Genomic DNA, 18,453 nt, shown 5'->3' with positions numbered 1-18,453 from the left:
ATAAGAAATGAAATCAGCTGTAAGATATAAAATATAACAGATAGTTGTTTTTTTTTCCTCTCCTGTTTCACATCTGGCTAAACAATAGTTTCACATCTACCTGATGTGATGCTGGAAATAGCCAAATCCAGCCAGTTTTATCTGCTGTTGCTGTGACAACTCAGCAATGAAAACAATGCGCTTCCACTTCTCCACACTTCCATCACTCTCTCACATTCCTCTCACTCCTCCCTGCTGGTTTTTCTTTGTCGAACCGAAGGCTATTTGTGGTGTCAGAGCCAACGTGGCTGTCAGTGAAGCATATATGATGACACAACCAGGTGGAAATGAACACACTCTCTTCCTCTTTGCCTGTCAGATACAGATGGGTTGTTGAGATGATGATTATATACGCTGGGTGAAACAGACCAGAAGGACGCCTAACAGATGTGATTTTCAAAGACGGAACAAAACTAACACATGTCATGATCATTTTGGTGCCCTGGATATTTTAGAATTAGGGATGTTTTATAATTAGTGTCCTTTATTTTTAGTGGAGACATTATCAGCCAATACCAATTCAAAGTTGTGACCAGCACCAATTACACAGCAGTGAAATACTTTTAAACTGGCAGCCTCCTTTATTACATTGATATGTTACTCATTCATAATTGCTGCCTACTTTAGTGCATCCTTAAAGCATCAGACATCTGACAGAATATGCCATCCATCTTTCTTTCCACTATTTGCAAATGATCTCTTCTTGAAGTGGTATATTGCTTAAATAATACAGACTAAAGTGAGCTATTGCTTTTAATAAAACGGCCATCAAGTATGTTATTGTGAAAGTTATAGACACATTCCAATTGAAATAGTTATGTATTTATAAATAATATTTTTCACAATAAAATAGGCCCTTCAAGGCTGGCTAGAGCTCTTCACGTACCAAGGCGGTTGCTATGGTACATAGGAAACATTAGCCTATACTAGCAGCTAGCACAGGTTATTTCTTTTGCTAACGCCAAAGAGTTAGTTCAGATTTACCAAAGTCACACAATAACACAAACTAACTAACTGATCGTGACAGAAGTTAACCAGCAACTAACCGGTCAAGGCAGCAGTATGACAGCAACTCCAGTTTTCTGCGAGGAAAAATTACTGTATTTGTCAGTGGAGTCTGGTGATTTGAAAGAGAGCATAGATAACAGCTTCAGTTCCGCTGTCTAACAGCAAGTTAAAGCAGTGAAAATATTCTAAATATAGCGTGCACTTAAAGCGTAACTCTCGCCAAAATGCAACCTCGGGTCTTTTTGTGAATGTACCTGAGTCAAACTTTCGTTTAAAAGCATATTTAGGACGGAAGCGCCACTTTTAAGATTTTTTGTATTTTTGTTTTTCGGTCAAATGGCCTTTTGAATGGAGTCCTAGGGGCACTTTTATGCTAGCCTCAAAATAGCTATTTTTAAAACACTAAGAAGGCTCGACACAACATGAAACTTTGCTCGAAGTATCGCCAGGGTCTCTACACATGAACTACACCGGTGCACAAGGGATATACTAAATTTGTGGCTACTTGTTTTGATATCGACTCGTTTTGACTGCCGAGGTGGTAGCGGCCGGAAACAACAAGACCTACGGTGAGTGTTCAAAACCTTTTTTAGTAAACTCTGAGTACACAAACAATGTTCTCAATGCTCGAGTTCATGTGTACCAATCCTATGCATGACATATCTCAATTTTATTAAGGTCAAATAACAACTGGTAAATATAAGGTAGCATGCACAATAGATGACAAGAAGAAAAACAAATATTATATGAAAAATAAATATATATATATATTTAAAATACAAAATGTGAATGTAATTTAAACAGCAGCACAACCTTACTGCATAATAGTTGTGTTATCTGATGCCATCACTAGGCTGATTTAAGAATTGAATTGAGGCTTCTATATTTAACAGTGAGTTCATTTCATTCAGGTGTGAGAATGGTGGACCAGAAAAGACAGGGGAAGGCAACAGGTAGGTCTAACATTAAGTAGAAGTGTAGGGGGAGCCACTTGATACCAACAGATTAATTTCTTAATATTATTAATATGGAAAAACTAATGAAAAATCTATTACATAATGTTTGTTTGACAATATGTCTTAGTGGAGAAGAACACAGTCAAGGAGTGAATGAGACAGACATGAGGTCGGCGATGGCATCAGGTAGAGATGAGACCAGTGATGACATCAGGTAGGAGTTCTATTAGTTAGACCACACAAAACTAAATGTCCAGTATGGCTTGAAGTTCTGTTGACCAACCTATTCACTGTGTCCTTTTTTGGGGGAAAATAGTGCAGACAGAGATGGAAAGCCACTCACTACTCAAATCACATCAACCAGGGGTGATGATTAGGTTGCCAATTGTCAAAATGTTATACTTTGAAAGATAAACCTTTATTATTTAAACCCCATACATGATGATGTCCGGCACACTTTTCTTTTTTTTGGGGGGGGGGGGGGGGGTGTTGTGGCTATATTGCATGTCCCTAACAATTGTCGTTGCAGCTTATTTAGCTCTACAAATGGAGACGTCCCCCCTGCCAGTAAGGGGTTGATTCTGCAGTGTGACATATGTTTCCATATATGGACATACCCTGTCAAAGTGGGCGTGGTCCATTGGGGTTCCCCAGGTTAAAGGAACCATGGACGCACAGCGCGGGATACGCACAATGAGACTCCATACTGCCTTTGTTCTTGTCCCCTTTCCCCGCGCAACTTAGAATTGTAAGATAATATGCAATAAAAATGATTTTTATGCATCAAGAAAACTCTTCTCATTGGAATCTTTTCTTGTACTTAAACTTGAACCAGTCAGATTGCTTGATTTGAGCTAGCCGTTATAAATGTTAAATGTCTTTGACCTTATTGTCCAATGAATGTACAACAGCAGTGTTAATAAAAACTTTTCAATTTGTCTTTAAATACACTGACAGATCCGATAACAATGCCATCCCACCTATTTTCTCAGTCTACTAAGACACTGCTCACATTGCTATTTTCCCACAGTTCCGCCCCCCCCTGCTGCTTTAGATGTGGTTGCAGTACACATTCTTGCAAAACTCTTTGCGCTGCATTTTAGGGCTTTCCCCTGGGTGCTCCTAATTGAAAATTAGTCTCAACTGTGGTGGTGCTGTGCATTGCATCACTGTCAGCTGGCGAAAAATGTAATCGTGGCCTGGGAGGAAGTAAGCAGCCTGAGAGAGTGTCCCACTGAGCAATGTCGACTTGGGCTCCAACCTTCATCTTTGCACAGGCTCCTCATCATCTTCTGAAAAAGAGTGCAAACTTAATCATCATTTTAGTTTTTTGTGATGCATCCTATTTGTTACTGGAGGTTAGCTAATAGGTTTTGATAATAATGAGGCTCATGTAGCAGCGGCAGAAATGACCTCCTGTCTGATTACAGACCCTGACGGGGTGAGGCTTTCCCAGTTTTAATGGACTGCTCTAAACACATTTGCTATGAACACTATTATTAAGAGAGTGTGAAACTAACATTTTTATTAATTATCTAGAATACTCTCACCGAGACTTGTCTTTCTCTTAACTTTTTAACAGGAAGATCATCGAGGTGAAGATTATTGATGATGAGGAGTATGAGAAGAACAAGAACTTCATCATCGAGCTGGGAGAGCCCGTTCTGTTGGAGATAGGGCAGAAACACGGTGGGTGTGTGTGTGTGTGTGTGTGTGTGTGTGTGTGTGTGTGTGTGTGTGTGTGTGTGTGCGTCATTATTCACTGAGAATATCAAGAAGCCAGGAGAGGGAACAGAGTGACAGACAGAATGGAGTCTTTATTTAAGTCTCGGCACAAAAAGGGTGAAACCTGCATTGATTGTCTAAAACCTCCAATCTAAACTCAGATTAACTTGGGTATCATTTCACTTTGAACAAAAGATGTGGCTTGGAAAGGATTTAAAGCACTTTGCATTTGAGCTGTGAGGGGTTTTGGAAATAAAAAATTCCTTGCCACATCATGTTGGATCCCACAGATAATAGGAATAGTAACCTATCACAATCAGTGTTTTGCCCATGTAATTCTTACATACATAAATGTGTTTGCCATAAATAGCCAGGGACCCTCTGTATTTGTGTCTAAATTATATTGTTGTATACATTTGTTGTTATTATATATGCATCAATTGCAATGAATTCTGTAAACTAAGCAGCCAGAAAAAAACAGATTGAACACATTTGCAGTTCATTCATGCCTATTTTGATCAGGTTCCTTCCTCATTTCATACTTTTTGAATCTACATAGTTACCAGAGAGCGCTGAAATCCACACATCTAAACCTTCTAAGTCATTTAAGTTTTTAAGAATGTAGGAAGCTTTACTTAAAATTTCTGAAAAACTCATTACAGTAGGCAGACAGCTAATCTCTGGCAGGTGACTTAAGGCTGAACAGAACCAGCGCTGAAAGTCAATAAGTAATTTCTGCAGTTTGTTCTGCTTTGACATTTCTACAGTGGCCCTGAAGTGCAAATCACAACAGCAAATAGAAAAACGCAACAGCAAATCATAAAACACAACGGCAAATAGGAAAACAGAACGGCAAATAGGAAAACACGACAGCAAATAGGAAAACACGACAGCAAATATGAAAACACGACAGCAAATATGAAAACACGACAGCAAATAGGAAAACACGACAGCAAATAGGAAAACACGACAGCATTAACTTCTACCGGAAAAGGTAGGGCCTATCTAGCAGAGGATGGACCCTCCTGATTGGACAGACGGACTGTCTGTCTTTTAACAGGAAGGAGAGGTGAAAAACACGGAAAAGCGCCTACTTTTAACAGAGAGATAATCCGTCTGTCCAATCAGGATAATCTGGATTTTATGACACACACACACGGTGTGTCAGCAGCGCTTGTTAGCTGTGCGTCTCACATGCGCCTTTATGCAATCCCTGTAATGCCAAGGCTTTACTCGCCTTTTACTCACTCTATTTGCATTAAACGCGCCCCAAAGTGTATTTTTAAGCTTCAAGTCAGTACACTTCAAGTACAGTGAGCACTGCCAAAACACGGGTGACCTACACTCAGAACTGTGCCCAAACGCATCCTGTGTCGACACAGATGGAGCACTGAAGCCACTGCTGTGCTAGCATGCTTCTGCTCATGCTACGCCTCCTCTGTAGACAAGGTGACAGAGCTGGTGGACTGAAGAGCCACACTCTCGATGTCAGTCATGAACAGCCTGGAGCCAACCTTTCATCACAGAGGAAATATAATTGGTTTAATAAGACATACACACACTGAGCCACACACATACTGTGTCACATACTGTACACTGCTTTTCAATTACAGCAGGCCTACGCTGATAACAGCTGACTCGATTAATGACCGTCACCAAGTGTGAAGAGTGAGGGAGGAGACATATGGAGGGATGCATGGTGGGACATACAGTAATGGTGAGATAGAAAGGTTGTTTCATGGGAGAAGATCTAAATTCCTCGTTGGTATTCATATTTGTAATAACATGGGATGCTCAATAGATTAGAATATTAGCATTTTTTACATTATAGACTTTCATGACTGCTTGCACACGTTCTTAAAATGATAGCCCAGTGAAACTATGAAAATGTATGCTCCAAGTTCAGCTGCCAGGCTGAATGCGTAAATACTACTTCACAGATACTGCATATTAATCCTACAATTACTGTATAAGCACTATTGCACTAATTGAAAGTTTGTTTTGAAGGAAAGATATAGATTTCTTCCAGTATAAATGTTTCAGGGTGACATGATGTTTTATTTTTGAAATCCATTGCTCTTCCTCACTTGGCAGCAACTTCCATTCGAAGACTTCAGACATTTATCAGTCAATTAAAGTGGCAGTAGCGCCTCTCCAGAGGATTTAAGAGACGAATGATCCCATATAATTCAAGTTTCCTCATATATTTTTGCAATACACAGTGACTTGGTGTAAGAAGTGTTCCAAGTGATTTACTAAAATAATTTGAAATCTTCCAGAAAGCAGAATAGTCACTGTTGTGTGGACACATTACACCCAACTGTGCACTTTCGGGAAATACTGCAAATGCAAGGGCTTCCATCAGTGGGCCATAGGCTCAAGCACCAGTGTGTTACCTCATTCGGTGATTTGTAGTGACTAAACAGATATTTATTTAAATGCAAATCTTCAAGATTATTACTTTCAGTTGGTACTGCATAACCTCTGTACAGTTAAAGCAACCCTACTGGCAACACTAACCCATTCATCTCTGTGGTCTCCTAGGTGACTCCAATGAGAACAAGCCATTGGTGGGAGCAGAGGATGAAGAGGTAGCCAAGATGGGCTGTCCCAGTCTGGGCGAACACACACAAGTAGAGGTGGTCATAGAAGAGTCCTACGAGTTTAAGGTAAGTGTCTTTGTTTGTGCACATACTTTATTTCCATTTCCAACATGAATGTGTGCATGTAAGTGTTCACTTTCATTTTGTGTGTTCAGAAGCTCCTCAGAATGTTTTAGCAGCTAGTCTTGTTGAAGTGCTTTATGTATTTTAATGTGGCAATGTTCAGTGTTTGTTTTTAGGACTGTTTAAAAGCCCTTCTAGGGACAGGCATTGGAAATTAGGACTAGCTATAAATGCTGTGATGCTGTACATCTATGCCGTAGCATCTGTCCCTATTCAAATAAACATGAAATTAAATAATAATAACCATCTGTTTGGCAGCCATCAAGTCGGATTATTTTTGATCACCTAAAAAAGTAAACTGACTTGAAATGGTTTAAATTGAGTGCCAGCCGCCCTGGTCCAGAGGAGGAATGATATATTTTGTTAGCATGTAATGGACTCTCTGATGAGATGCTTGTCATTTTGATTGCAGACAATGCAAAAGCCAACAAATAATTTGTTCAAAGTGAGCTGTCATCAAATCAGACCTTGCATTGGCTTACTCCTGTTATAATTATTGTATAATAGAAGGAATGGGTTTTCAAATGAGATCAGTTTGTAATTTCGCCATGGATCATTACAGATAACTTGACATTTCTCACAAACTGCTGCGTCTGTCTCACGTTTGTCTTTTATTACTTTGTACATCATCATGCCATGTGTGTTGATTTATATCCATTCTGTGGATTGTTTTGTCTCCAATCTGTGATTACGTTTTGGTCTTGAAAATGTAACCAATCATATTTTTGTTGCACATTTGTCCATTTATGTCATTGTGAATGTGTGTGTGTGTGTGTGTGTGTGTGTGTGCGTGTGCAGAGAGCAGTAAATACTCTTCTTTGGCGTGCTGAAAAGGTTATCTATCTTTCTCTCTCTTTAGTTTTTCTGTGCATGCAATGCTACTTCTTCCATCTGCTACTGTACAATACTGAAATGTTGGAATGGATGATTTCACAGCATTTTAATTATGCAGCACATCCTATTAATCAAATTGTCAGTGGTATGAAATACTGACAACTCTTGAGCTAATTGAAAGGTTTCCCCTTTCTGTGTGGCGAGTCAATGAACAACTTGAGGGTTGTGTCTTTCCTATTCTGCCTGGTCTGTATGCACTTGCATGTTTACTTCCGCGTGTGTGTGTGTGTGTGTGTGTGTGTGTGTGTGTGTGTGTGTGTGTGTGTGTGTGTGTGTGTGTGTGTGTGTGTGTTTGATTGTGTGTGTGCAGAATACAGTAGATAAGTTGATCAAGAAGACAAACCTGGCCTTGGTGGTGGGAAGCAGCAGCTGGAGGGAGCAGTTTGTCAGTGCCGTTACTGTCAGCGCAGGTAACACACACACACACACACACACACACACACACACACACACACACACACACACACACACACACACACACACACACACACACACACACACACACACACACTCACACACACTCACACACACACACACACACACACACACACACACACACTCACACACACACACACACAAACACTCACACACACTCACACACACACAGCTAACATTTTGATTTATGAACCCATGGTTTTGGTTTACATCTTTCTTGACTTTATTTTGAAAAGATGATATATGATCAAAAGTACATTTCTTAAAAGTTTGCATCAGCATTTTATTTTGAACCTTTTCATGCATTTATTTCAATTTGTTCATAGTGTACTTGTTGTGCAGGTTTTATTGCTAAATCTAAATACCCAATGGGCTATTTTGTTTCTGTTAACACTAGACAGCGGCAAGGTAGCGAATACGAGTATTTCTTCAATTGTTGAGTTATTTCTTTAATCTAATTTCAATTATCTCTCTGCTTTTTCTCTCTATCTGTCTCTTTCCTCAACGTTTGAATCCCCCGCTGCACCCAAAGGAGATGACGACGACGAGGAGAGCGGCGAGGAGCGGCTGCCGTCCTGCTTCGACTACATCATGCACTTCCTCACCGTCTTCTGGAAGGTTCTGTTCGCCTTCGTCCCGCCCACGGAGTACTGGAACGGCTGGGCCTGCTTCATTGTCTCTATATCACTTATCGGCGTCCTGACGGCAGTCACCGGCGATCTGGCGTCCCACTTTGGCTGCACGGTAGGACTGAAGGACTCGGTGACGGCCGTGGTGTTTGTGGCGCTGGGAACATCGGTACCAGGTGAGTGGGAGTGGTTTAAAGGTGCTGTAGGTAGGATTGTGAAGATCCAGGACTTAGCCAAAATATTTGAACATCAACAACTTCTCAGTTCCTCCCCCCTTTTCCGCTAAAGCCCAAAACGGTCTCCTAAGCCCCTCCCCCCACAAGGGAGAATGAATGCGTGTGCATGAGCAGTGATTGACACAGAGTTAGACACCCCCCCCGGCCCTGATTGGTGCATCTGAACAGGGAGCTGTGATTTTTGCAAATCACACTACATGCTGTAGGTGGTGCCAGAGGAGCCAGATTTAAAAAAACATTTTTTTTTTTATTACCTGCTTCATGTAGTTCTACTGGAACATAGGGTCAGTTTCAGCAAATATAACAGAACGTTAGTTTTATAAGGCTTACTTACTGCACCTTTAATGTGTGTGTAGAGTGATAAAGGCAAACCATTTGGAATTTCTGTCCTGGTACATTCTTCCTTACTAACAGCAAATTAAAACTGAAATGAGATGCATGTTTATCCAAAATTTCCAGACAAACAAACCTCCCCCATCTCATTTCAATAGCAGCCGCCCTCAGTAAACATGCTGGTAATAAAAATTGAATTGTAAAACGCTGGCTCCATCACAGCCTGAGTTTGTCCCCGCCTGGAGGGCACGCATTGTCCCAGGACTTTAATTCAATTCCCTTCCTCATTCCTCCTGCAGCCGTGTTATTGTTGCCCGTACATATGATTTATAGAAATAGCTCCTTTGCCACTCTACCAGGCGGTAACTTTGATGGCTTGCGGGCGGCGAGGTCTGAATCAATTCCTTCAGCAGCCATATGATGTTATGTGCTGGATTTGGAGGCTGTAAACACGGATTTGATATCCATTATCAGTTGGTTTGTCCTATCACAAGACACGTTGATGTTAATTTGTTGGCTTTTCTTGCTTTTCCTGTTCTGAATCTCCTTCACTCTTCTCGGCTTATCGTTTTCACTCACATTCACTGTTTTCTCTCCCTCTTTCCTCCCTCACATTCTCCCATCCTACCTAAGTGTTACGCTTGCTCCCGTGCCCCATCCCGGTCAATTTATTATTCTGACTGGGTATTATCTTACTCCTCTATCCCTCTCTCCCCTCCTCTTATTGGATGTTGTGTTTTCACTGTTGTATCATCCATCATTCTGACCTGTGTGCTGTGGTACCCAGGTGTGTGTGGGTGAAAATATGTTTGCTCTGCAGTGGTGATGCAAGTTTGCATGCGACAGGTCCCTTTAGCTCATTATAACTTCCAGTGGGAGTGTGTGTGTGTGTGTGTGTGTGTGTGTGTGTGTGTGTGTGTGTGTGTGTGTGTGTGTGTGTGTGTGTGTGTGTGTGTGTGTGTGTGTGTGTGTGTGTGTGTGTGTGTGTGTGATCTCCTTAAAGCTTGTTCATCTCCTCTTTTGTTTCCCCACTTTTTGCCTTGCACTCTTTCCTCCTCCAGATTCATAAAAGCATTTCTGCATTATTGTATTGGAGACACACTGGAGGATTACCCAGCCAATTACACCAGATTTGCCAATTCAGGCAATAAGAGAGCAGAGCTGATCGGAGGCTTGAACACTATGAACTGCTACGTTTCTGGCTGTTTAAGAGGTTTATGGAGCTCATCTGTAACCATCTGAGCCATACAAACAGTATCAGTGGTGTTTATATGTGATATTTGCATTGGTGGTGAACAAGTCCTATAGAGCAGTGGTTATCAAAGTGGGGTCCGGGGACCACCAAGGGTCATTGAGGGGGTTCCAGCTAAAAGGGGAATAATTATTTTCTCTATAATTCCATCCCTAAGTAACAAAATGACAGAATGTATGACTTTTGGTCATGATTTCAACACACTTTGTGCAATAAAAGATCCAAAAGCAAAAACCCTATCAGATGGAGGGACCCTGGAACGAAATCTTATCAAATGGGGGGTCCATGGTCAAATTTTTTTCAGTTTAGGGGTCTTTGGGGATTGGCTTTTTTGCTGTCCAACAAGGAGGTAGACTGGTGGAGGACATATTAGCTTGGCAGTAGGAGGGGTGGGGGTGAGTAGGCTAGTTTCTGTTAAAAGAGAGGAGAAATATGCCCAGTAACTCCAAGATCACCTTAGACGACTTGCTAACATAAACCATTTAACATCAGAGTCACGTCTCATTCAGAGGTGTGGAATCAGGTGGTAGAACACTTTAACACCGGTAACTTTAAGAAGTTAATTCACGACCGGGAAATAAAAATTCATACACTTGGTGAATGTAAAGTGTGATACAATGGGTTTCTAAATTTGGGTATGATGTTTTTTGGTGTTGCCAGCAGTAGTACAGTAGATATATGTAGGATGTGGTTACGTGTGTAGAGACAATAATGTGCAGTTTCATGACTCAGATTCAAACCCACAATCTCATGTGCCCGTGTGTCAACACACACAAACTTTCATTTCTTTTTGTGTGCTGTCAACGGAATTACAATTCAGGATTTTTTTTTTTACTGTACGTTGGGATAGAATTTCAACTAATCTCGCTGACATTCAAATCGGAATTGGGACTAATCTCACCATCTAATGGAAATAAGCCGAGACAGGCGTACAATAACTGGCAGCTGTTTCCCTGGTGTTCCCTGCCAACTCAATTTCTCCTCAAATGTTCAGCACTAAAGAAAAGCTCCACTCATGTGCACTTACAGTAATTTACAGCATTAATTACTAAGGGCGTGCAAAAAAATTGGATTCGTATCGCAATTCAAGCTCTACCGATTCAAAATCAATTCGTATCGATTTTTTTATTTTTTTTATTGTATGTCTACTGTAACTACATTTACATACTGTGAATCGTTTTTTGAATCGAGAATCGATTTTGAATCAAATCTTGAGCCTATAAATCGATATCGAATCGCGACATTTTCTGAATCGTGCACCCCTATTAATTACATCAGTTCACTTTTAGGCTGATGCCAATATATAACTGCAGATTACAGATGGGAACTATGAATCTTCCTGAAAATAATCCAAATCTATGCGTTTCATTTCCAAAATATAGATGGAAAGCAAGTGGATGTAACTCTTTTTTTTTTTTTTTCAACCTGGTTCTTAACCATGGCTGCTGTGACTATGAATCATGCAAACTTTGCGTCCGCCACCTCCATTATAAAGACTTTAGTAAAATAATGTACAGTATATCATGGCAAGCAGCCAAGCCTCCTAAAGCTTTTCAGATAAAATGAATGTAACATAAATCATTTCTAATGCTTGTCTCTAAGTCCAAAAACACAAAAATGATATCACTATTTACACACACATTACCTAAATAGAGAATCTACTTACAGGGCAACCAGATGGCAAGCTACCTGTGCTATTATAATAGTTAGCAACAACTGATCCAGAGGGTTTCTTTCTACGGTCAACTCAGAGCCAAGCATTTGAAATGATTCATGTAAAACTGTATTTTATTTTGACATTTTTAGGAGGCTTGCTCTGCTTGCTTCAATATAGTGTACATTATTCTATTCTATTCTATTATTTTCCTAAACCTCTTCAACAGCGGTGGTATGTGCAAATTAGAACCACAGTCCCTTTGACCCATTGTTAGAATATGAAAAAAATATATAATGTCCCTTTAAGATTAGTGAGAAATGCAGAATATAGAACAGCTTGACTGATTGTTGACTCAATTTTAGTAAAACTTCATACTGACAAGCAGATTTTCAAACAATTAACCCTCTATTCTCTATTTCTATGTTCTATCTTTTCCTTTTTTCTGCTCAGCTTGCTATTTTACATTATCTGTATGTATTGTTTATCCCTGTTTTTCAACAGTCGTCTATTAAATGTGTAATTATTTCCATAAATACTGACAACTGGTTCATAGTGCCTGTCTATGATACCCACTACGTTCTACACCTCCTTGCTTCTCTTTTGTGTTTCTCTTAGTTTACACTGCATGGTGCCACAGTCTGTGTGTGGCTGTGGGCTACTGTACGTGGGTGGTTTCATGCTCGATGTTACCTTGACGCTGTTTCCTCAGTGGCTTGTGAGAAAGGCATTTACAAAAGATCATCATAAATCATGATCACGAGACTCATTTTCATTTTGTTGCTTTACACTATTTGGTTGTTATGTTTTGACCTCAGGCTGATGGTTTATTTGAATGTTTCCTTGCTCAGTTTTTTTAATGTTATCATATTGCTTTTGCTGTCAATTTGATCAGCTGTTACTATGATTTAAAAAATGCTGAAAGGTTTTAAACATAAAATCAATACCAACATCTTTGTCTTTCTCATTCAGACACATTCGCCAGCAAGGTTGCCGCCATCCAGGACCAGTACGCTGACGCCTCCATTGGCAACGTAACTGGCTCCAACGCCGTCAACGTTTTCCTTGGCATCGGAGTGGCGTGGACCATCGCCGCCGTCGTCTGGCGCTCCAAGGGCAAGGTGTTCAAGGTGGACCCAGGAAACCTGGCCTTCTCTGTCACCCTCTTCACCATCATGGCCCTGTTGTGTGTGATCACACTGCTGTACCGGCGGCGGGCGGGGGTGGCCGGCGGCGAGCTGGGCGGGCCGCGGACTTGCAAGATAATAACGTCGCTGCTGTTCATCTCCATGTGGCTGATTTACATCCTGCTGGCTTCACTGGAGGCCTACTGCCATTTACCAATGTTTTAAATGGAGAGCAGAGAGGAGGGAGAGAGACCCAATGCCAATATGAAGAGAGACAGAGAGGGAGAGGGTGGGAGGGATGGAGGGATGGAGGAGTCTTCAAACGGGAACGAGACGAGGAGAGATGGGTGGAAGAGGGTGGATTGATATGGGCCGATTCTGATATTTTTTATGGAGTCAGCAGATCTTTCCATGTCCTCTTAAAAGTCCGAAACACTTTTTCAGTGTTTCAGATAGATTTATTTTTATCTTTCCATTTATTCATTTCCTGAAAAAGAGTGTATACCATTATGAAAGACTTAAACTCTCCAATTATTTCCAAACAATTTTCTTTTACATGAGCAGCTTCATCACCATATGACAACACTGTTTAATAGTTAATAAAAGGCTGATATCGTTCCAAAGCAGCAGGAGAAAAGTAAGCCGGCCTCTGACGGGGAAAATGAAGATGAAAAGAAGAAGATAAAAGTGGAATGGTTGGGACAGAGGAGGCTGGAGGCAACAAAACTAGAGGAAGGTCTGGATACAGCTGATGGCAAAATGTTCTACACCCCCTCCTCACTCTTTCGCCACTTCTGTCCATACTGTATCTCGTCATCATGGGAATGGTGGATCCTCCCATTATACCCACTGAACTTTATACAGTATAATACTACCAGTGAGTCATTCCTTTTAACCTCTCTACCCCAAACTGTGCACACACACACACACACACACACACACACACACACACACACACACACACAGACTGCACACTCCCTTTCCGACGAATACTCTACAGACTGTACCCACTCCTCCGTCCCTTCCTCTTGCTTTACTCCTATCTCTCCTGTAGGAATTGTCTTAAAGTTGTGATAATGAAACGCCGTAGTCACCACCAACCGACCAACCCTCTTTTTAATCGAGCCAATCCCAAGTCCTTCTCCTTTTACCATTATATTCTATCAACAGCCTCGTCACACGAAGGAAACTCACCCGCTTTTTTTTCCTAAACTTTTCAATGGCGTCACGTGTTGATGTTGTTACCGTGCAATTGTAAAAAGAAAAAAGAAAAAAAGAAGACATATAAAGTATAGAGAGATGGAGATAAGCAAAGTTAAAGCAGGTTTGGAAGATAAAATGTAATGTGGAGGATCAAGATTGATTAGCACCTGGAATGAATCTCTAAAGTGGGATGGAGAAAATGAATGTTTGATAAGCAGAGTGAAGATTAGAAACGTCTGGAGAACCAACAAGCAAGCAGTCCACCTAGTAATTGTTGTCTTTCTTGCAATGAAGAAGCGTTGTGCACTTGTGAGGTACAGTGTTTACACGTCTAATGTTGCATTAAGTGACGGGGAAACAAGCATGCGAACAAGCCGAAACGGGAATGAACGATAACAAAGTGGGACCAGTCAGAATGAAGGATCTCACTGGCAAGGACTAAGAAGATGACAGTGACGGCAGTGTCGTTGATGACAAATCAAAACTATAACCATACCCAGTGTTTCTAATTGTACATGATAATATAAGAAACTTGTATTGATGTGTGTGAGAAAACACTGCTATTTAATGTATGTGAAGCCCCCCTCTTTGTAAGGAAAAGCCTGGAGAAGGAAAAGAAAAATCCATGTGCCCTTTTTTCCTCTGAAACACAGTTCAAGAAGACATTTTAAGGAAATCCAAGGGAAAAAAAGGCTAACACCAGAGATGATTTATTGACAGAGAAAAGAGTCAAACGCTCTGAGGGAAATGTACGGCAGCTCTGAAATATCACACGACTGTTCCGCAGCAGTTGGGACGTTTCTTTATACTCAAACACAAATCCCATGTCCTCTGTCATCCAAAGATTTAATAGGAGAACACTGTCACAGATCACCATTCGTTTTCAGTGTGCAGTTTTACCTCGCAGGCATTGTACAAGTCCCACAAGCTGCCAGTTGTTGAAAAAAAAAAAAAACTGGCAAATTTAAAGTCATAAAGGTGTTCACCCTACAGATAAATGTGCTTAACCACTGGTATTTGTAATGGGGATGAGCTTGTATCAAAAGCTGTGCTAATGATTTTGATTTTGTGAAAAGTTTGTTCATTCAGGCATGTCATGTGTGTGAAAGTGAAAGTAAGATATCAGAATAGCTTAATGAGAATATAATGCCACATATATATGTAATCAACCATGTTATTGTTTGTGTGCAATCCAGATTTACATTATGTCTGTGTGGATGCCCCTGCCTTAGCCAGGGGCTGGACTGAAGCTGGACAGAAGGGCTGGCATATCAGCTCACCAGTGCAAGTTATTATTAAATGGAATCCCTTTGTTAACAACAGCACAGAAGGAAAATCTCTGAAACCATTTTCCCGGCAGTTGAGCCCACAGTACTCATTGTAAACTTCAAGGAAAATCCTGAGAAAAAGAAACAATAATTAAACTTTTTGTTATACTTTTTGTTCACTAAGAGAAAATGGGACTGAAAACAACAATTTACCTGCCCACAATCCGCCTTGTTAAATATGGACAAATTACCCCCTGCTTTCAGCTCAATGTAAATGCAGGCTTTACAAAGCCAGCTCGGTCGTGACCAGGCTAAACACAGCACAAGCTTGTCCGATGCAGCCCTGGTAAAGTCAGTGCTTGCACAAATGGAAGATAAGTGATGATTTGGAGCAGAGGGGCATTGATCCGCTGGGGTGAAAATGCTTGTATGCGTCACCAAATTTTTTAAATGTCACGCCAGTTCCTTGCACTTTCTGACAGCTGTAAAGGAAAGGAGAAAGTGAAATATTCCAATCTTTAGTTGCAGAAAATGTGTAAAAGCAGCAGTGAAAACTACTGGGATTCTTTGAACAACTGTTTGTTCCCCCCAGCTTACAGTAGAGCTACTGTATCAGCTGATTTCAGACAAGTTCAGCCAAGATGAATTGATAGAAGGAGTTTGGCCACCTTCCATGATGCTCTTGCTCTATTTCAAAGGGATATTTCTTGGCTGCAAATATTTAACATTGATGTCTAGAAATTAGACACAAGTTTCCTCTTCACAAAGGAGCTGCCCTGGAGCTTTTACACTTGTAGCATGTTAAGTGCTTGCAGGGCCGTAGCCAAGATTTAAGTACTGAGGTCATGCAATGCAACCCCCACCCTCTGCAGAAAAGTTTGTCAAACACAGAAAAGAAAGGATCAGTGCTTAAGTGGTGTATTAACATGCTAACAATGATGATCTTCAGTATTTATTTTATTTACCATGCTCCTCATTTACATTTAGCGGGTTAGCATGCTAACATTTGCCAATTAGCACTAAACAATTTACATCTGAGGCTGATGGAAATGTCAATAGTTTTGCAGGTATTTGGTCATGAAGTTGAAGTTTAAATTTTCACCTGATGATGGCATGAGATGAAAAGTGAAGGGATCATCAGAGTGATTGCAATTCAGCATAAGTGCAACGTGAATGTCTGTACCAAATGTTATGGCAATCCATTCCATATCTGTCTCAACATTTCACTCAAAACCACACTTTGATCACCAAATTGATTAGGATTCGTCCTCCTGCAACATGAATGTTTGTACAAAAGTGCACAGCAATCTATCCAATAGCTGTAGAGATAATTCAGTCTGGACCAAAGTGCTGGACTGACTAACAAACAATGTTATGTTCCCTTTCACAAATCTCTAAAGTTCCACCGACAAAATAAAAAAGACATGACCTCAGCGTCTTTAATCAGTAGCTACAGCCCTGGATGCTTGTTGACATGGTCTTTGAATCTGTATCATCCAGATGAAACTGTCTGACTAACCATCCAGATCCAGAGTCATTGTCTCGGCTTCCTTAGTCATTTCTGTAGCGCGCATTATATCCTAAAATGTAGAAGTACAGTAAATCCTCCGTGACGAAAGGTCATCAGCCAGTCAGCAGATTGACATGACAGGCACGTTGGCATGGCTCCTGGCCCTCTGAGACGCCAGGATGTCTGGCGGGCCAAACTCCGTTTCTCAGTGACTTAAGCTTCCGTAACAATCGCCAGTTTAAGAATGAGTGGGCAGGATAATAGTGATGCTGTGGGAAGACAAGAATACTGCGACTGATTTAGAAATGTAGGCTTTTTAAAGGTTGATAGGCCTTGTTGGAGGACGACTGAGTGTGTGCGTGAGTGCATGTTTGTATATGTGTGTGTATGTGTGCGAGTGCATGCCTTTTAAATGAGTGAAGAAATGCAACCATATTTTTAGTCTCTTGCCTGTTGCTTAGCGACCATCTATCTGCAAGCCGCTGTCTTCTTGACTGTTGCTGGTGTGTGTGTGTGTGTGTGTCATTCTCTTTTGATGTTTCTCACTGTGTCTGCTTGCCCTCCTTCTAGTTAATGTGAGTCATTCTTTTTTTCCCCCTCTCTACGGGTGAATTTCAACATATATTACTCCTCATGTGTTTTGTCTTTTTTTTTTTAAACACGTGTTTATCTTTTACTTTGTTTTCCTTGTGCCTCCCCTTGTTTTGCATGTGTATCCATTGTGTGTAGATCTACATGGGTATTTATGCCTCTGTGTGAGTGTGTGTCGGTTGGTGTTGTAATCTCCTTATAAGGGCTCCCCCTGTGTGTCCCTGGCTGAGTCCCATACGCTAGATTAATGAATTAAAACGCCAACCTGACCTACTGTAAAAATGGCTGGGAATTGGATTCCCTCCATTGTGTGTGTGTGTGTGTGTGTGTGTGTGTGTGTGTGTGGGTGTCTGTGTAACTGTCAAACATTGAGGTTGCTGACTCCACAAACTGATTGGCTGATGGCCAGATGCTGACACACACAAGTATTAATTTATACTCATGTACTGTACATGCAGAAACACAGGAGATCGATATGAGAATCAATCAAGCAATACACACACACACACACACACATACACACACACACACACACACACACACACACACACACACACACACACACGCTGGCTGTACTTGATAGCTTTGGCTTTTTTAATCTATTATATTTCTCAGTAATGTTACACTTCAATTTAGAAAATGACTACAATGGTGGCCTGAGATGAAAACTGAAATGTATTTATTTCCCTATGTAAGTGTACGTAGAGGGTTGCTAGGTTGATTTGCTGTGTGTAAGGGGTGTTTAAAGACATCACTATATATATCTGAGTTTGAACTTAAAGATTATTTGTAAAAAATATTTATATTATGGTAAACCTAGTGGCCGGTGACATTGTTGATGCAAGTAGCTGCTGTCTTATTTCCATT

The 18,453-nt window shown here is 40.8% G+C and overlaps 1 protein-coding gene across 1 annotated transcript in view; it reads left to right on the top strand.

The window, feature by feature from the left end:
* slc8a4b (solute carrier family 8 member 4b) overlaps window positions 1-13,429 on the top strand; it is a 92,488-nt gene extending 79,059 nt beyond the window's left edge. Inside the window, exons 12-17 of the mRNA XM_078276285.1 lie at window positions 3,586-3,692; window positions 6,273-6,397; window positions 7,253-7,288; window positions 7,659-7,758; window positions 8,316-8,588; window positions 12,860-13,429. Of these exons, the coding sequence (XP_078132411.1) occupies window positions 3,586-3,692; window positions 6,273-6,397; window positions 7,253-7,288; window positions 7,659-7,758; window positions 8,316-8,588; window positions 12,860-13,239 (1,021 nt within the window). The 3' untranslated portion in view covers window positions 13,240-13,429. The remainder of the gene's footprint in view (window positions 1-3,585; window positions 3,693-6,272; window positions 6,398-7,252; window positions 7,289-7,658; window positions 7,759-8,315; window positions 8,589-12,859) is intronic.
* The last annotated feature ends 5,024 nt before the right edge of the window (window positions 13,430-18,453 follow it).

Source organism: Sander vitreus, chromosome 19, assembly GCF_031162955.1.
Source record: "Sander vitreus isolate 19-12246 chromosome 19, sanVit1, whole genome shotgun sequence".
In the NCBI taxonomy this organism is placed as follows: Eukaryota; Metazoa; Chordata; class Actinopteri; order Perciformes; family Percidae; genus Sander; species Sander vitreus.
Note: the sequence above shows the minus strand (reverse complement) of the source record. Positions and strands in the feature narration are given on the sequence as shown.